We start from the raw sequence: 21,159 nt of genomic DNA, 5'->3' as shown, positions 1-21,159 counted from the left end.
AAAAGACTCACCAGTGACACTCGAATCCAAAAAAGTTAAAAAGGCCAAATAAAGTACAAAGTTGAAGAGCATTGAGCACCAAAATTCCTTAAAATTTTAATTAAGTGAAATTCAATCATGTTATAATGGTAAATAAAGGGAAGAGTAACAAAAGGTGCAATCAAAAACCAAAAGTAGAAAAGACAGACAACACCAAGACCCAAATAAAAAAAGACAATCAGACACCATTTGACAAAACACTACACAAAAAACTATAGATTGAGTTAAAGAAATCCCATAAAAAACATGGGTGAACTCAGGTGCTTCAGAAAGGCAAATAATATGTATAAGAATTCTTTAAAAGTAAGATCAATTTATGTAAAACCACTAGGTTAAAATAGTCTTATGAACGTTAATTCAGCATATACCTGTACAACAATTAACAAGTGCTACTTGACACACTACATGTATTTAGTGATTAAAATTTTGGTCGAACTGGTTGTTTGTTCAATTTTGTTTTTAAAGTAAAAAAATTCTAGCCACATCACTAAACATGCTAATGTGTTTCATATCATTGGATTTGTTTTTTTAATTTTGCTCTATGTGTGAAATGATTTATTTTCACAGAAATATATGTTATGGCGATTAAAAGTCCAAACCTGTTCGCAAGGTCTTACTTATCATTATTTATCTTTGCGACTCCAAATGCTTCTTCACCTTGTAAATGTTATTTAAAATAGGACTTTTTTTTGTAATTTTCTCTTATTCATGAATTTATTGAAAATTACATTTTACAGCAATTTCTATTAGAAGAATGCATGGACAGCAAAGCTATAGCAAAATAAACAATGGCAAAATTTCTATCAAATTTTTTTAAGAAGAGAGACCGATTCTTTTAACTTGTGCCTATTAAATTTATATTTAAATCTTACAGTACATAAATCCACCTTTAAAAATTATGAAGAGAGTTATTTGGCATATAAATGGTACAAAAAATCACTGTTTTTCTTAATTTTTTATTAAAAAAAAGTTTTAAAATAATTTTTTTTATTGTAAAGATAAATTTTTAACACCAACAATTTACCCTTACATACAAGCTATTACATATATACTTTTCAGTTTGTTTACCTAATGTTTGCCATTGCCGCAATATAGCTTTTTTGTGCTGATGCGACGCAAAGCAACCACTGATCAATCAATGAACTAAAATTGCCTAGGAACCAGTAGTCTCTTAAAAATATTGAAAGCTCAAATTGTAACAAACAACCAGTCTACAAATGGTCAACCTGTTAATGGAAAGCACCAGAGGGACACCAAATAAAGATCAAATCAAAAGCAACAAAATGTTTGACAGACATACTAAGCTAGTAGTTATATTCAGCTTTTTTTATGTTATTTGGTAACACTGACTTACTCTGCAAGCCCTTCACAAGGTTTGACATGGAAGATACCGTATGATATGGGTTGTACTGAAGAAAAAGAAATCGGACATATTCTTGTCAGTAAGATTTTTAAATATTCATATAATTTATTAACTCACACCCAAATAATAAACTTTCTAAACAACCATTTTGAAGTAAGAATTAAAAGGTTGTGAAATTAGGCATTTAAAAGTGATAATATGCAATATGTATATGGTATTATCGGTAAAAGAGCAAAAAGTTAGATTGTATACAGTCAAAAAAGATTTATCAAGAGTGCATTTAATATTTATGAAATTAGTGAGCTCTTTTTTAATATGTCACAAGAAAAAGCAAGAAAAGATTGAAGCTTCAAAGCAGCAGGAGTGACGGCAAACACAATTATACCCTAAAACATTGACTAACAAGACGTATTAAAATTCAAATGGTTGTTTAGAAAAGCATTAAGTAAGAAGTCAGTGTTTTGAAAACCACAGCAGAAAAAAAAATGATACGTAAATGATCGAATTTAAAAAAAGAAAAAACTCCTCTGGGCTTTAATCCACACTGACAACTTGTAACCCCTCTGTTTAATGCAGCTAAGTGTAATTTACTGAACTATCCCATAACCAATTAATATGACTATTTTCTGTTTATTTTTCCCCTTACAGACAAGCTGTAACCTTGTTTTGTTTTTCTTAAACCGGTATTCTTAGGTCCAGTAAGGTAAAAATAAACAGTAAATAATCCCTGAAAATAAATAGTTTGATACAAATATTAAGAACTATAACAAATAGGGAACTTAAAGACTAAATAGCCACTTTCCATACATACTTCAACAACAGTTCTTGAGTACCAAAATAATGAAATGTGGTGGAGCTTGAGTTAACGATAAATGAAAAGAATATTGAAATCAGAACTGCATTGTATCCATTAAAATCAAGACATTGCAAATATTTATAAATAATAAACTCTTACTTTTTCCCAGAAAATTAAAAAATCAACTATATTTTTCAAAGAGATATATTGATAAAGTTGGATACACATTTCTTTCAAAGTCCTTGACAATGACTTAAAAAGTTTTTAATATATGATGTTGTCAGCTGAACCAGTATGGAAATGCCTAAATACCACAATTTTTAGCCATAATTACAATTTATATGTATAAATGAGGATTATTTTTCTCATATCAACCTTCAATCTTTTTTTTTGTATCAAATTTTTTTTAGATTGACGGAAGAAAGAAGGAAAAACGTAGAGAAAAATAATCCTACCAGTAATTCCCGCCGTGCAAGACTTACGTAAAACATTCCAGCCACTGTCAGTACTTCCCAAAGAATAACTAGCTTCATTCTAGTAAAGAGATACCAGGCACAAACATCGCTGTTTTATGTTATTTCTTAACATTTTGTGTTGTAATGAATTTGTATAATAAATCTTTTTATTGTTTATATAATGTTTTTTTGGTTGTTTTTTGTTATGCAAATAAAATTTCATGCATGTATCACTCATATTGAAGAAGAAATGCAAATTTATAATGCTCAAAACTAGTTAATTTTCAAGTATACCATGTATACAATCTAAAGATTTTAAGATTGGCCCACTTAAAAGTTTGTTGGCAGAGACTTATAATTCTATATTTTTTTCATACGAAAGCTTAAAATGAATTCTATTTTTCGTAAAAGCATGTGTGCAAAGATGACAAATCCTAATGCATAATAAGCTCCACTTATGTCTTGGCATTTTCACTTCAACAATGACTAAAATACTGTAAATTAAGAAATTATTGTAATGTTTTATTATTGCAAAACATGTGACAGGGTTATCATTGCAATAATGTAAACTCATATTTTGAAATTTTTTATATGAATTAAATAGGATTTTTCACAATATTGCATAAATTTGAATCACATTTTAGTCTAAAATAACGAAATCGCAATAATAAAAGCATGCAATAATTTCCTAAATTTACAAGATACTGTAGTAAAAGTATCAATTTTATTCCATCCATTTTTTCGTGATTTCATTAGTCACAGGAGAAATTCATGGTTACTTAAAAGTCATGTGCTTTGTTTACATCTCTTTTTGTGGTGTTATTTTCACGTCTATGTGGGTTTGAAAATTAGAACTCTTTAAACATTAATACTTTTACAGTAACTTATAAAAATTCACCATTAAAGAATTTATAAAGACCCACGGCAATTTCATAAAAATTACTTTAAATATCAAAGTCCTAGTCTTCAGGGTAAAAATTAGTTTCCTTTTTTCAACAGGAACTAAAAATTAAACATTGCAATGTATTGAACATTTGATTTTATTTCATGCAATCTTTACCCAAAAAAAAACATTATAATTTATTATTGACTTCAGAAGTAAGTTATTGAGAATATTCTAAACCAATCAATATGTTCTGGCATACTTTTGAAAATAATATCCACAATTCATTTGATTCCAAAATGGTGAATTTTAAAATACAATAAGTAAACAAGTATATAATATTCCTATCAAATTGACACTGGCTCCAATATATAGCTTTAGATGTGCATTCATGTATAAGTTCCAAATTGTCATGAAATGGTATCACTGTAATAGTATTACATACTGAATTATCATCAGTGTCTTAAGACATCTTGGGATAAATTCTTGTCTTAAAGACATGTCTTATATAAAAAAAGTTATTTATGTCTTTAAACATGTGCTAATTAAAGACTTAATTTAATGTCTTTAAACATTTCTCAAAGAAAAACATAATTTGTATCTTAGGCATGTTTTAGATAGATATTATTCATGTCTTATAGACAGGTCTAAAAAGAATAACATTGTCTAAGACACTGACAATACTTTCACATGTATTTTGTATTGGAAAACAGAAAAATACAAGCTTAATCTGCATATATTCATTTGAAATTCTGCAATCATTCTGGAATAGTTGACTAATTCTTCATCAAATTCTGGGAATTTAATTTTCATTTATCTCTCCTTAAAAGACGGCAAACTTGTTTTTTTCTGTTTTCTGTGATTTCTTATTCTGATCCACCAGCATAAATACTATTTTCTAAAACTGTGGATTCATAATTATTTGCAAAGTACTCATTTTTGTGTATTTCAAGAGTATTTTGTAGACCAAGAATTAAAATGATCCTACAGTATTGTTGCAGAATTTTTGAAATCCACAAAATCAAATTTTTATAATTTTTTTTAAAATCCACAAAATCAAATTTTTATAATTTTTTTTAAATCCACTAAAAAAGGTACCTACTAAAATTAGTTGAATCCACAGTATTCTAAGTTATGACTTTAAAACATCCATATACATGTACAACTATTATTTTCATAATGATGATACAATATTTAAATGGTAGGAAATTTTGATCTTACATTTGGTGGTGTTGAATATTCTACTGATATCGACTGCTGGGGTTTGGGTGGAGGTGGCGCCATCAACTCCTGACCATTCCAGAACACACAACATAACATTGCTAATGTCTGTACATCTCTCAGTTTTATATAATATTCCATTCTATGAAAATTAAAACAAACAGCATCATTAGACAAGAGGCTCTCAAGAGCCTGAATCGCTCACCTTAATTTTTTGGTTAAATCTCTTATCAATGATTCTTTTGGCTTTTCAATTTATTTAAATGTTCTTTGAATCGTCCTATTTTCTTCAAAAGCAAAAAAAAAATCATTTTCTCCTATATTCTATTTTAGCCATAGGAGCTATGTTTCTGACATACAAGGAAATGAAATATAAAATTTATACTAGATACTCTGAAACTCATTTAGCCTAAGTTTGGCTGAAATTGATACAGCAGTTTCAAAGGAGAAGATTTTTTAAAGTAAGTCAACATGATGAACAAATTGTGAAAAAAGTCTTTAAAGGGCAATAACTCCTTAAGGGGTCAATTGACAATTTTGGTCAAATTGACTTATTTGTAGATCTTACTTTGCTTAACATTTTTGCTATTAACAGTTTATCTGTATCTATAATAATATTCAAGATAATAACCAAACAATGCAAAATTTCTTTAAAATCATCAATTCAGGGGCATTATACCTGAAAAACCAGTTACCCAATTCGGCTGAAAATTTCAGGACAGGTAGACCTTGACCTAATAAATACTTTAACTTCTTGTCTTATTTGCTCTAAATGCTGGAGTTTTTGAGATATAAGCCAAAAACTGCATTTTACCCTGTGTTCTATTTTTAGCCATGACGGCCATGTTTTTTGACGAAATAAAAAATAAAGCACAAACTTTATTTTATACACCCTACTGATCATTCAGTTGAAGTTTGGTTGAATTTGGTTTAGTAGTTTTAGAGGAGAAGATTTTTTAAAGTTAGCAAATATGATGAACAAATTGTGAAAAATTGTCATTAAAGGACAATAACCCCTTAAGGGGTCAATTGACAATTTTGGTCATATTAACTTATTTGTAGATCTTACTTTGCTGATCATTTTTGCTGTTTACAGTTTATCTTTATCTATAATAATATTCAAGATAATGACCAAAAACTGCAAAATTTCCTTAAAATTACCAATTAAGTGGCAGCAACCCAACAATGGTTTGTTTGATTCATCTGAAAATTTCAGGGCTGATAGATCTTGACCTAATGAACATTTTTACCCCAGTCAGATTTGCTCTAAATGCTTTCGTTTTTGAGATATAAGCCAAAAACTGCATTTGACCCCTATGTTCTATTTTAAGTAACAGCGGCCATGTTTTTTGACGGATCAAAAATCGAAGCACACACTTTGTGCAGGATAATCTAAGGAACAATCATGCTAAGTTTCATCCAAATCCATTCAGTAGTTTCAGAGGAGAAGATTTTTTAAAGTTAGCAAATGTGATGAACAAATTGTGAAAAATTGTCATTAAAGGACAATAACCCCTTAAGGGGTCAATTGACAATTTTGGTCATATTAACTTATTTGTAGATCTTACTTTGCTGATCATTTTTGCTGTTTACAGTTTATCTTTATCTATAATAATATTCAAGATAATGACCAAAAACTGCAAAATTTCCTTAAAATTACAAATTAAGTGTCAGCAACCCAACAATGGTTTGTTTGATTCATCTGAAAATTTCAGGGCTGATAGATCTTGACCTAATGAACATTTTTACCCCTGTCAGATTTGCTCTAAATGCTTTCGTTTTTGAGATATAAGCCAAAAACTGCATTTGACCCCTATGTTCTATTTTAAGTAACGGCGGCCATGTTTTTTGACGGATCAAAAATCGTAGCACACACTTTGTGCAGGATAATCTAAGGAACAATCATGCTAAGTTTCATTCAAATCCATTCAGTAGTTTCAGAGGAGAAGATGTTTGAAAAATTGTTAACGACGTCGATGACGACGACGACGGACGCCAAGTGATGAGAAAAGCTCACATGGCCTTTTAGGCCAGGTGAGCTAAAAAGTGTTATCGAGGGGGAGTGTTGTATCTCTCACCTATATAATTTTAAGTTTAAACTTATCTAAATCAGCAGCATTTCTGTCAAAAAGACTTTAAGTGAAGCTACTCAGCGAAAAGTGGAGGAAATGATACATTACATTTGTGTGAATTTAGGGATTGAAATTTTTTTACTAATGAGCACAAGATTTTATTAAGTGACATGTATTTACATTTCCACATTTTTATTTTTACAAGCAAAATATATAATATATAGATAATTCCTGATAAATATGTTCATCTTCAAAGTAGGCAATATGTCAGAATCTATAAATCCAACAAAAATATAAGTGTCTAGAAATAAATAACTCTTGTATAGATTTTCATCTTCAAGCTGAATATAGTAAAAGAATGTACAAGGTTGCACTTGTAAATACAACAGTTTTACAAACTACACCTCTCTTGGGGAGCTTCATAGTAAAATTGGCACAATTCTCACCATAAGAAGGGTTTCTATGGGAAAATGCATTATCTATATTTACAGAAATGCAATCTACAAACCTCACAACAATTATTACTTACAATGATTGCATCAGATTTCTACCAAAAGGATGTCGACCCCAGGGAGGTCCCTCGTCTGGGTCTTCAGAGCACTGAAGTCTTTTATCAGCAGTTAGTGCCACCAATGACCACAGCTAGAAATAAATACACCATCAATATAAGCAAGGTAACAACTTACCTCTTTAATATTTAAGAAAACAAACAATTTGCAAAAATAACAGAGAGAAAATGTATTTTTCTTTGCAAAAATTATTTTTTATTACAATTTACAACTTTAGTTTCAATGTTTTTTTCTTTTGCAAAATTATTTTTTATTACAATCTCACTTATATCAGTAACTTTAGTTTCTTCTACTCCTGTCTTTCTATTCAAAATGACAAAACAATTTTTGTTCAATGCATTAAAGTTTATACTATTTACAAATTCAATACAATAAGAACTGTATTAGGCATTTTTTTAAGATTATCATCATTATTCATTGCAGAAAATTTTACCTGCACCAGATCTTTCCTACCAACAGTGGCAGCTACACTAGTATTGTGTTTACACATTGTAGATATATCTGACTGCTTAATTCTGTAAAACAAAATAGGTAAATATAATAAAGTATATTAAAACTCATGTCTACATAAAGGACCAACCTTCCTATCCTAATTTTAATTATATAAGCAGAAACCATAGAAGAATTTTTTTTTATTTCAACCCCTAGTTTTGGTGGGGTTCATGTTGTTTATTCTTCAGTTTTCTATGTTGTGTCATGTGTACTATTGTTTGTCTGTTTGTCCTTTTCATTATTAGCCATGGTGTTGTCAGTTTATTTTCGATTTATGAGTTTGACTGTCCCTCTGGTATCTTTCGTTCCTCTTTTACAAATTATCAATAGTGTATAATTTCGGACTTGGTACTTGTATTTTCAAAAGACAAGCACACAAATGAATAGACCACTTTTGAGTTCATCCGTCACCGGAAAAAACTCGTCAATTATACGCGCCTTTATGTCATTTACCAGATAGAGGGGGTCGCCTGTATCCCTGCACTATTTACGTTCATCAAGCGTCTTAGTGATCGTCATTGTGCAGGATAAACTAGAAATAATGGTTGTTCTGTAGGTACTTAATGACAATTTCCTAATGACAGAAATGCTGATTGTCAATTTTGAGAATTCAATTTGCCGAATAATTCATACAATATAGAATTATAGTTGTCAAACCACACTTTAAAATTGTAAATGGAAATGTAGAATATTTGTGTCAAAGAGACAACAACCCGCCCAAAGAGCAGAAACAGCCACAGGCCACCAATGGGTCTTCAACGCAGTGAGAAAATATGAAGGTATTACTATATATATATTGAGGTGGGTGAATTTAAGAATGATTTCAGGAATGGACATAATTAATAATAGGACTAAACTTACATGTAATGTTCTCCCAGAATTTTATGCAATGCTAAAAGTCTACTACTGTCATAGATTTTAACAGGAGCAATATTTGGTTTCTTGGTTTCTGCTTCTCTTACATCGGCACTGTACCGCTTTCCTGAGGCTCTATTCTTCTTTGGACCACTTTTCTTCAATGATAATGTACAACCAAGACATCAGAATTAAAATAAGTATGTAATGAATAGTCAAAAATGTCCAAAAAAAATTTCATTAATGTATAACGCATTTAAAAACAAAAACTTTAACCGGACGGACGAACGGAGGCACAGACCAGAAAACATAATGCCCCTCTACTATCGTAGGTTGGGCATAAAAATTGAGATGAAATGATAGCTTTATTAGACAACAAGTTATCATTTTCCTTGTAAAAGGGTTAAAAAATTACAAATTGAAAAAATAAATTATTGTGAATTCATTTTTATGCGTACCTATTGTGAATTCATTTTTATGCGTACCAATTTTTATAGTTTGAAGAGAAATTGTCATATTTGTGGATACTCTATTTTTGTCTATAGTAAATTAATATTTCTTTGAACATATAAAGTTGTGGTACACCAAAATCAAAGATTTTCATGAATATTGGTTCCCAACAAGTGATAATGAATCGACAGCATCATCAACATCTTACATCAATTATAATGAATATACTGCTGTTCATAAGTAAAAAAAGTATTGTAACTTCAGAAATAATTGCCAAGTTTTGTATTAAAGTCATAAGAAACGAGTGAGTGGTGAAAATAATGTTTATCCAATTTTTGAACCAATGCATGTATATATCATAAACTTAGTCCTCTGCATGATTTTATCCTTTTTTACGCAAATGCATCATATATTATAATCGTCAATTTTTTTTCTCTCTGTCTGTTATGATTTAATAAATATGGCAGCTCATTAAATGCCGTGTTTTGAAGCTGAAGTTTAACGATTGTCACCTTATAGTAAACAAATAACAAAAAGTATGGGTATTGAGCACGTGTTTATCATGTATAATCAGATTATTGTTTATTTTAATGACAGATCCATGCGTATTGCGATCACCGGATTTTTACAAGGAGGGTCACGCTCAGGTCACTATGCATACAGAAAATATGTCGGCGAATTGCTTCCTGGAAGCAAGCAATTAAAAATAAGCAAACTTCTTAATGTGGTCAAATTAAAGAATTTTCCTCAGAAAAAAGAATATGAACATAAGTTGTATAATGAAAACTATCCATTTAGTTATAAAAAACATATGCATATGTTTTTTTTAATTTGAGGTTTCATATGACTTTAATGTGAATAATGCAACTGGGTGAGTTTTGAAAAAAGAACTTGCATTGGGATATCTGTATGTAGATTTTCCTGAAATTCCAATAATAAATCTAGAATTTTTGTCCATTGTACAAAAATTTGCAACAATAAATACACTCAACAATTTCTGATCGGATTTTGGTCAGGTTGCTATCTCACATATCCCTATTTCCATTCTCAATTTTACTCAATAATTTCTGAATATACAGTAATCTTATCTATATACATATACTAACATAGTAATATGTAGCTATAGTTATATCAGGTTGAGCTGTTGGAGGACTGCGGGAATAGGCAGCAAAGTTGAATGGAACTGTCTGATGTGGACGCATCTTGTTTTTCTGAACTAGACTGTTCAAGTCAGACATTGCCCTGAAAATTTAATTTAGATCAGCAGTCAGTAAAAGACACATTAATAGTAAATATTTACCTCTAAAATGACAAAGATGTATCTAAAGAAAACTGTCAGGCTCAAAACTGTTATGTTCTTCATCTTTTTCATTTTATTAATAGGATAATTGTAAATAAATATTTTTTAGTTGTTTCAATAAATGTAAATAAATATTTTTTAGTTGTTTCAATAAATGTAAATAAAAAAAAAGTTTTTTATACAAATAAAAGGATCATGCAATTAAGTGGAGTCAACTTCTTCAAAATTATTTTTTTCATAGGCTGAAATAACTATAATGAATACTTATGCATATCTAAATAATTAAAACTTTGTCTTGTAATTCTACTTTTTGACTATAACAAGAATGGACCCTACACATGAACACTTTTACACTTCAAAACTTTTGGACTATAATAAGAATGGACCCTACATATGAACACTTTTTGACTATAACAAGAATGGACCCTACACATGAACACTTTTACACTTCAAAACTTTTGGACTATAATAAGAATGGACCCTACATATGAACACTTTTGGATAATAATAAGAATAGACCCTACACATGAACCAAACAGTAAACAAAGAAACTAGTATAAAAAAATTATTCAAGTGAAACCATGAATTATATCGGAATTTGTGTATTAACATAATTAACCATAATAGATGTTCTATACTAATGATAACGAGGCCGGGGTAAGGTACCGGTATTCGATGTATCTTTTAACAAATGTAAACATGTTAATAAAATTTTGTTTTAATGAAAAAAAATGAGAAAAAAAATGAAACAGTAACTTACTTTGGTGTATAATCTGAACCTTTCTGTGCCTCTTTTGATCTTCCAAATGTAACTAAATAACCTATAAAAACATTAATAACAAGTTTAATGCTGTCTGAAAGTATTGACTGATTAAACTTTGCCTAATGTTCAGTGGCAAATATTTCACACTGTGATTGGTGAACGATACATATATTCTAACAATCTAATTATGTGATCTTTACTGAAATATAATTTTGTGCATAATGCTAGAAATATGTTGCCCTTTGGCTGCCTTTTATGTGTTTTGTGGTTGGGTTGCTGTCTCATTTACATATACCTCACACCTGCTTTTATATAAATTAACAAAGCAAGGTTAAAACTAAAGAATGCCATTGATAGACAAATAAAAAGCTAACCTTGGCAATAAAAATACACATATGGAAGTTCTACAAAAAGATGGGGAAAAATTACTATCATTATATTATATAAGTTTAAGGCTTTCAGAAAAACTCTAATTTATATATTTAGCATCTATCATAATGGAAAACTTTATTGATATAAAAAATACAACTAGGCTCAACTCGTTGGTGGGGTTGTTGTCTCTGTGACATAGTCCCCATTTCCATTCTCAATCTTATCACTTCAATAACACTTTATATATATTTTTTTTATTTATAACATTAAAATACCTGCAGAGCAAAATCTTGCACCGCTAGTTCTAGGAAACGGAATATGAGAATCCAGTCTGGATCCAAACTTGACAAAAGGTATATCTCCTCGGGAATAAGGTAAATAGAAAGGAGAAAATGCTGGCAAATTTTCTGTATCCGGTGTTATTCTTTCTTCTGTCTGAAACTGTAAATGAAGTGATTAGCAACAAAAATATTATACATTTCTAAGATGATGGTTATTTTAAACATATTGTACCTAATAAACAGTCTATCTGAGGTCATAGTCAGAAAACTGGATGAACTGTAGCTCACAAACATATAATTTCTCCAAAGTCAACGTTATAATGAAACTCTACAGTGTTTTCCTATTTTTAATGGTGGAAGAAGCCTTTCGGTAGGAAAATTAGGTGTAATTTATCCCTGAAACTATATTTCTAATAAATACTTACTGACAATGAATCTAGTGTGGTCGAAAACTGTCTCAGTAATGGTTCCAGACAATTCCTTCTGGCATGTCTGTTTGCTGTATCTTTCAATACCTAAATTAAACCAGTTCTATTTATAACAACTCCCTTCAATTTTTTTTTCTAGCTATACAGTCACAAAATTATATGCACACATTCATTTCATTCAATTTATAGTTATTTTATACTAACAAACCATAAAAAATGTATGTATAAGGGAGCAGTAGACATAATTAAGTTATATTTTTTCACTGTTGCCTGCAACTTTGCCATTCACAGCGTTTAAATAATTGACCTTTAAAGATTCACAACTGTGTATCATCATTTTTCAAATTGAACATGTTCATTTTGGGAATAAATTGGGTAACAGCTTGTTATAAATAGACCAGATTTGGATTATAAATATACATGTCTATACATGCAAACATCTGACCTTTCCACAACAAGAGTGCACACACTGAAATGTCTCGCCTTCTTTACTAATCATTGATATTATGTTGAAAGTCCTAAGTATAAAGCTTTATTACAACTGTCACATAAACTTAACATTAACCAAGATAGCTAAACAAAGACCAATGAACCATGAAAATGAGGTCAAGGTCAGATGAACCATGCCAGGCAGACATGTACAGCTAACAAAGCTTCCATACAACAAATATAGTTGACCTATTATTTATAGTTTAAGAAAAATAGACCAAACACAAAAACTTAACACTGTGCAATGAACTGTGTAATTGAGGTCATGGTAAAATAAACCTGCGGGACTGACATATAGATCATAATATATTTCCATACACCAAATATAGCTGACCTTTGGCATATAATATTAGATAAAAAGACCAAAACTTAAAAACTTAACTTTGACCACTGAACCATGAAAATGAGGTCAAGGTCAGATGACATCTGCTCGCTAGACATGCACACCTTACAATCATTCCATACAACAAATATAGTAGACCTATTGCATAAAGTATGAGAAAAACAGACCAAAACACAAAAACTTAACTATAACCACTGAACCATGAAAATGAGGTCAAGGTCAGATGACACCTGCCAGTTAGACATGTACACCTTCCAGTCCTTCCATACACCAAATATACTAGCCCTATTGCTTATACTGTGGATTCATTTTTATTCGTGGTATACCAATTTTCGTGGATTTCGTGGGTAACAGAGAACCACGAATTTAAGAATTCAACGAAGAATAATCCCGAGAAATGTGTATTGGGTTGGATGTTTATTTCCGGTTATGTTATGCAGTTCTAGTATAGTGTTGACTAGTGATAAACATTGTAACATAACACGTGTTTTTTTATTGAAAGAAGATACAAGTATTTTGATTAAATCTATAATAAATATATCTAATATCAGTGATAATTTACTTTTTAAAATTGATTAAAACTGTTCATGGAAAATAACTGCAAGTTGTTAATTACCGTGTCATAGTTTGGTTTACCAGTGATTAAACATCAATAGGATTAAGTACGGGGATATTGCCCGTAGGTAATATTTTTTATGACAGGAACATTTATTTTCACACCTTATACTTATATCACTGTTTATTATATCGTGATTTTATAGAATTCAGACAAGAATTTATAAATTGTAAAACAAACAAATAATTAGTTGTCTCTGTCCATTATTGTAATCGAAGTTATCAATGAACACTTTAACCTAGAATGACCAAGCGAGCTTTTTCAATGAATTTCTTCTTTTTTGTTTTGTTTTATTATTGATCAAACCAAGGAGGTTATATGATCTCCTAAATCAAAAAGAAATCCACGAATTACGTATCTAATTTTTTGTTGTTGTAATCAGCGATCCACGAATTTACGTATACCACGAAACGTCTTTTTTCTCTATCCACGAAAATTGATACCCACGAAAATAAATGAATCCACAGTAGTATCTGAGATATGGACCTGACCACCAAAACTTAACCTTGTTCACTGATCCATGAAATGAGGTCGAGGTCAAGTGAAAACTGTCTGACGGGCATGAGGACCTTGCAAGGTACGCACATACCAAATATAGTTATCCTATTACTTATAATAAGAGAGAATTCAACATTACAACCAGGTGCTCCGCAGGGCGCAGCTTTATACGACCGCAGAGGTCGAACCCTGAACAGTTGGGGCAAGTATGGACAAAACATTCATGCGTGATACAGCTCTGATTTGGATTGTGATCAAATTTTCAGGCCATTCATTAGGAGGCGGTACCCGGTACTTTTACCCTCCTATGCCATTGACAAGTACCGCCTAAATGTAGGATTTTTTATATAAGATATTCATGGAATAAATTGAAAAGTACCACCTAGAAACGTGGAAAGTACCAGTCAACATGAAAGATAATGAAACCCCTGAATTTTTGACATTACATGGGTTTTTTTTACACAAAACAAATGTCAAGATTTTGCAAATCAATTAAAGATTTCTTCTTCAAACTTTTTAAATCTAAAATTAAATAGTTGACACAGCATAGGTTTCTGACACAGAATGAATGTGGTCTAATGAACTTAAAAGTTTTTTTTTGCCTTTGAGCAATTCACTATGCTGTTGAATATTAATCCTCTCAAAAAAATGTTTGAAGAAATTTTCTTTTTATTTATGAAATCTGAAATGAGAAAAATTTAAACCCCCCCCCCCTTTTTTTTCACATCCCCGTTTCTCTTTTTCCAAAACTGATATCAATTCAAATTTTTAATGAAGTTTGCAACAATAACTACTCTTTTAAATACATCATAAAATATTAAAATGTAAAATAAAGTGCTTGTTATCACTGAATGGTAAAGATTGGTTGGTAGTAAAAGTGAATATACATTGTTTATTGTATAAAACAATAAAAAAAACTTCATCAGCAACATTTTATATTGGCAAATTTCCAATGAAGTTATTTACATAAAGTTATTGGCAAATAAAAATAGAAAATGACATCATAGTCATGTCTGGCAAATTTCCAACATATATTATCAACTACTATTCTATACAAAGAAAGATAACTCCAATTGAAAATTAATTGCTATTGCACAATATTGTGCAATTAGATATTTCTTGCTATTGTGCAATACTGTGCAATTGAAAATTTCTTGCTATTGCACAATACTTGATATGGAATCCTGATTTGGACCAACTTGAAAACTGGGCCCATAATCTAAAAATCAAAGTACATATTTAGATAAAGCATATCAAATAAGCCCAAGAATTTAATTTTTGTTAAAATCAAACTTAGTTTAATTTTGGACCCTTTGGACCTTAATGTAGACCAATTTGAAAACTGGACCAAAAATTAAGAATCTACATATACAGTTAGATTTGGTATATCAAAGAACCCCATTTATTCAATTTTTGATGAAATCAAACAAAGTTTAATTTTGGACCCCGATTTGGACCAACTTGAAAACTGGGCCAATAATCAAGAATCTAAGTACATTTTTAGATTCAGCATATCAAAGAACCTAACTGATTCATTTTTTGTCAAAATCAAACTAAGTTTAATTTTGGACCCTTTGGACCTTAATGTAGACCAATTTGAAAACGGGACCAAAAGTTAAGAATCTACATACACAGTCATGACAGTTAGATTCGGCATATCAAAGAACCCCAATTATTCAATTTTGATGAAATCAAACAAAGTTTAATTTTGGACCCTTTGGGCCCCTTATTCTGTTGGGACCAAAACTCCCAAAATCAATACTTACCTTCCTTTTATGGTCATAAACCTTGTGTTTAAATTTCATAGATTTCTATTTACTTATACTAACGTTATGGTGCGAAAACCAAGAAAAATGCTTATTTGGGTCCCTTTTTGGCCCCTAATTCCTAAACTGTTGGGACCTAAACTCCCAAAATCAATACCAACCTTCCTTTTGTAGTCATTAACATTGTGTTTAAATTTCATTGATTTCTATTTACTTAAACTAAAGTTATTGTGCGAAAACCAAGAATAATGCTTATTTGGGCCCTTTTTTGGCCCCTAATTCCTAAACTGTTGAAACCATAACTCCCAAAATCAATCCCAACCGTTCTTTTGTGGTCATAAACCTTGTGTCAAAATTTCATAGATTTCTATTAACTTAAACTAAAGTTATAGTGCGAAAACCAAGAAAATGCTTATTTGGGCCCTTTTTGGCCCCTAATTCCTAAAATGTTAGGACCAAAACTCCCAAAATCAATACCAACCTTCCTTTTGTGGTAATAAACCTTGTGTTAAAATTTCATAGATTTCCATTCACTTTTACTAAAGTTAGAGTGCGAAAACTAAAAGTATTCGGACGACGACGACGACGACGACGACGACAACGACGACGACGCCGACGCCAACGTGATAGCAATATACGACGAAAAATTTTTCAAATTTTGCGGTCGTATAAAAATTCTGAACTTTTTTTTCAAGTGGTCACTGAACCATGAAAATGAGGTCAAGGACATTGGACATGTGACTGACGGAAACTTCGTAACATGAGGCATCTATATACAAAGTATGAAGCATCCAGGTCTTTCACCTTCTAAAATATAAACCTTTTAAGAAGTTAGCTAACGCCGCCGCCGTAGCCGCCGCCGGATTACTATCCCTATGTCGAGCTTTCTGCAACAAAAGTTGCAGGCTCGACAAAAATCGCGGTAAACAGACAGAAAGTCACAGGACAAAAAGTCACAAGTTTGGTAGGACAAAAAGTCACAAATAATATGTTGACAATTGTTAGAATATATAAGAGAAATATCTTGAAATATTTACTTTTTAATACATATATTCATATTAAAGTTCAGGAAATGTGTCATTATACTTGATAAATGAAGATTTATTTAATTTTAATCATGCAAAAGAAAGATATATTGGCACAATGAAGCCATTAAAGTGCCAAGCCACTTTGACATTTTGTTTTTTTTGTTTTTTTTTTTTAAACAATCATTTGATTTACTTTGATATTTATTTGATAAATTTTGTTTACAAAGTTAGACTTTTTACAATAGTTCAAAAGAAATACAAAAATATTTTTGTAGAAATAAACGTCTTTTATTTAATGAAAACTAGAGGCTCTAAAGAGCCTGTGTCGCTCACCTTGGTCTTGTGCATATTAAATAATGGACACGGATAAATTCATGACATAATTGTGTTTTGGTGATAGTGATGTGTTTGTAGATCTTACTTTACTGAACATTCTTGTTGCTACAATTATCTCTGTCTATAATGAACTTGGCCCAGTAATTACAGTGGAAAATATTTTCTACAAATTTACAAAAATTTATGAAAAATGTTAAAAATTAACTATAAAGGGCAATAACTCCTTAAGGGGTCAATTGACTATTTTGGTCATGTAAACTTATTTGTAGATCTTATTTTCCTGAACGTTATTGATGTATACAGTTTATCTCTATCTATAATAATATTCAAGATAATAACAAAAAACGGCAAAATTTCCTTAAAATTACCAATTCAGGACAGTAACCTAACAACGGGTTGTCCGATCCATATGAAAACATCAGGGCAGATAGATCTTGACCTGATAAACAATTAAACCCTGTCAGATTTTCTCTTAATGCTTCGGTTTTTGAGTTATAAGCCAAAAACTGCATTTTACCCCTATGTTCTATTATTAGCCGTGGCAGCCATTTTGGTTGATTGGCCAGGTCACGCCACACATTTTTTAAACAAATTACCCCAATGATGATTGTGGCAAAGTTTAGTTTAATTTTGCCCAGTAGTTTCAGAGAAGAAGATTTTTGTAAAAGATTACTAAGATTTACGACTATAAAGGGCAATAACTCCTTCAGGGGTCAACTGACCATTTTGGGGTCATGCTGACTTATTTGTAAATCTTACTTTGCTGAACATTATTGCTGTTTACAGTTTATCTCTATCTATAATAATATTCAAGATAATAACCAAAAACAGCAAAATTTCCTTAAAATTACCAATTCAGGGGCAGCAACTCAACAACAGGTTGTCCGATTCATCTGAAAATTTCAGGACAGATAGATCTTGACCTGATAAACACTTTTACCGCATGTCAGATTTGCTCTAAATGCTTTGGTTTTTGAGTTATAAGCCAAAAACTGCATTTTACCCATATGTTCTATTTTTAGCCATGGCGGCCATCTTGGTTGGTTGGCCGGGTCACGCCACACATTTTTTAAACTAGATATCCCAAAGATGATTGTGACCAAGTTTGGATTAATTTGGCCCAGTAGTTTCAGAGGAGAAGATTTTTGTAAAAGATTACTAAGATTTACGAAAAATGGTTAAAAATTGACTATAAAGGTCAATAACTCCTAAAGGGGTCAACTGACCATTTTGGTCATGTTGACTTATTTGTAAATCTTACTTTGCTGAACATTATTGCTGTTTACAGTTTATCTCTATCTATAATAATATTCAAGATAATAGCCAAAAACAGCAAAAATTCCCTAAAATTACCAGTTCAGGGGCAGCAACCCAATAACGTGTTGTCGGATTCATCTGAAAATTTGAGGGCAGATAGATCTTGACCTGATCAACAATTTTACCCCATGTCAGATTTGCTCTAAATGCTTTGGTTTTTGAGTTATAAGCCAAAAACTGCATTTTACCCATATGTTCTATTTTTAGCCATGGCGGCCATCTTGGTTGGTTGGCCGGGTCACGCCACACATTTTTTAAACTAGATACCCCAATGATGATTGTGGCCAAGTTTGGTTTAATTTGGCCCAGTAGTTTCAGAGGAGAAGATTTTTGTAAAAGTTAACGACGACGGACGACGACGGACGCCGGACGCCAAGTGATGGGAAAAGCTCACTTGGCCCTTCGGGCCAGGTGAGCTAAAAATGAATTGTGACTTTTTGTCCTGTGACTTTTTGTCCGTGACTTTTTGTCCTGTGACTTTCTGTCCTGTGACTTTTTGTCCTGTGACTTTCTGTCCTACATTCAAAATCGCAAACGTACCTACCCAATTTAAAAATGTCAGTGTAATTCTAAATACAGCTCTCAGTAAATTAATAAGTACCTTCAACAATCTGAGCATGACATTGTTATCCACCAATATGTCTGTGAATTCAAATAAAGGCATGCCATGAATGGGATAATGATTGGGGAATGAAATGACAAGCTTGAGACTGTTATTCCCAATCATCCCGGTTACTTTACAGGTTCTAGTACTGACATCCAGCTGAAAATAAAAATCACATAATGTAACCACAACTGTCAATGTATTTTTGTTAAGACAGCATCCTCCTTTAATATTTCTCTAAATGACATTTTTATGTAAAGACCTAATAAGCTTGTGACTAAAAGTATATTTATTGAGCTAAATACCCCAACCAATGCAGACATAATCAATGGCTGTTTTGGTCAGCATTTAAGTGTGAGGTTTAACTAGATATGAAACCAGGTTTAACTCACCATTTTGTTTGAAAAATGCCTGAACTATGTCAGAAATATGACTGAACTATGTCAAAAATTTGCCAGAACTATGTCAGAAATATGCCTGAACTATGTCAGAAATATGCCTGAACTATGTCAGAAATATGCCAGAACTATGTCAGAAATATGCCAGAACTATGTCAGAAATATGCCAGAACTATGTCAGAAATATGACTGTTGTTTTGTAATTGGTTTGATTTAGTCAGTTTTAATGGACTCAAAATTTCTTAATTGACATGGATTTTGCTATTATTGTTATACTTTTTTACTACCTACTTCATAGACAAGACAATCACCTACAAAAAACTCTTTATCATCCATAGGAAGATAACCATGGTGTGTTTATTTAATTACCTCGTCAACTCTAACATTATCTATAGCTACGTTGACCATCATAAACTCCTGTTCTAACGTTCTGGGTTTCTGACCAGGGTATACTTCAGGACTGGCGGACATCTGTCTCTGGAAGTCCATTTCTTGGTTAGTTGGAGGACTGGATCCATTGGTTTCATACGGTAATGATGTACTGTCATTTTCTGAAGAATCACTAATCTCACCAACATCTTGACCACATAACTGGTTATTTTGATGAAAATAATAATATATATCAGTTTCAGAAAATACCAAAACAAATAATTGTAATCAGAAGATATTTTTTTAAACAATATCAATATTTAGATATAAGATGTGGTATGAGTGCCAATGAGACAACTCTCCATCCAAGTCACAATTTAATAAAGAGAAAACCATTATAGGTCAATGCACGGCCTTCAACACGGAGTCTTGGCTCACACAGAACAATAAGCTATAAAGGGCCCCAAAATTACTTGTGAAAAACGATTCAAACAAGAAAACCAACGGTCTAATCTATATAAACCAGGTGCTTTGCAGGGCGCAGCTTTATACGACAACCTCAGATGTCGAACCCTGAACAATTGGGTCAAGTACAGACACAACATTCAAGCTTATACAGCTCTGAATTTGGATTGTGATAAAATTTTGACATAATATGAGTTTCTGACACAAAACAAATGTGAAGATCTTACAAATCTATTGCGAAAAATTGTGCAATTAAAGATTTCTTCAAACTTTTCAAAAATTTGGAATTTGAGAAATTTGGAAAAAAAAATTGAAAACTACTACCACCCCCTTTTTTGCAATAAGTCCAAAACCTGACATTCCTTTATAAATAATTTACAAGAAGTGTAAGGGAGGAATATCTGAACATACCAAACAGTGTATGTTAAATGTTTTTGAATTACCTCCCTTACACTGCTTTTAAATTGTCTTAATTGTCCATTGACCAGAACAACCTAGTTTCCCCCCTTTTATGCGCCTAATTCCAAAACATTTTTAGCCATAACCCCCTTAGTCAATACTAACCATCTCTTCATGGTATGAAAACTTGTG

At 31.3% G+C, this 21,159-nt stretch overlaps 1 protein-coding gene across 9 annotated transcripts in view; it reads right to left on the bottom strand.

The window, feature by feature from the left end:
* The window catches only part of LOC143080044 (GATOR2 complex protein WDR59-like), a 62,625-nt gene that overhangs the window by 19,039 nt on the left and 22,427 nt on the right, over window positions 1–21,159 (bottom strand). For 3 of the 9 annotated variants that reach the window (XR_012979604.1, XM_076255685.1, XM_076255687.1), the window contains exons 12-22: window positions 20,104–20,325; window positions 19,334–19,495; window positions 12,337–12,426; window positions 11,906–12,071; window positions 11,256–11,316; window positions 10,302–10,437; window positions 8,752–8,903; window positions 7,832–7,913; window positions 7,359–7,471; window positions 4,758–4,899; window positions 1,394–1,448 (exon numbers count right to left, since the gene is read on the bottom strand). Coding sequence is in view for 5 of the 9 variants with exons in the window: in XM_076255685.1 (XP_076111800.1) it covers window positions 1,394–1,448; window positions 4,758–4,899; window positions 7,359–7,471; window positions 7,832–7,913; window positions 8,752–8,903; window positions 10,302–10,437; window positions 11,256–11,316; window positions 11,906–12,071; window positions 12,337–12,426; window positions 19,334–19,495; window positions 20,104–20,325 (1,381 nt within the window). In the remaining 4 variants the exon portion in view is untranslated. Of the gene's footprint in view, window positions 1–1,393; window positions 1,449–2,680; window positions 2,733–4,757; window positions 4,900–7,358; window positions 7,472–7,831; window positions 7,914–8,751; window positions 8,904–10,301; window positions 10,438–11,255; window positions 11,317–11,905; window positions 12,072–12,336; window positions 12,427–19,333; window positions 19,496–20,103; window positions 20,326–21,159 lie in introns of all 9 variants that reach the window. The other 6 variants (XR_012979605.1, XR_012979606.1, XM_076255686.1 and 3 more) reach the window with 3 other exon arrangements.

Source organism: Mytilus galloprovincialis, chromosome 6 (genome assembly GCF_965363235.1).
Source record: "Mytilus galloprovincialis chromosome 6, xbMytGall1.hap1.1, whole genome shotgun sequence".
NCBI lineage: Eukaryota > Metazoa > Mollusca > Bivalvia > Mytilida > Mytilidae > Mytilus > Mytilus galloprovincialis.
The sequence above is the reverse complement of the archived record's forward strand: the minus strand, read 5'-3'. Positions and strand labels throughout refer to the sequence as shown.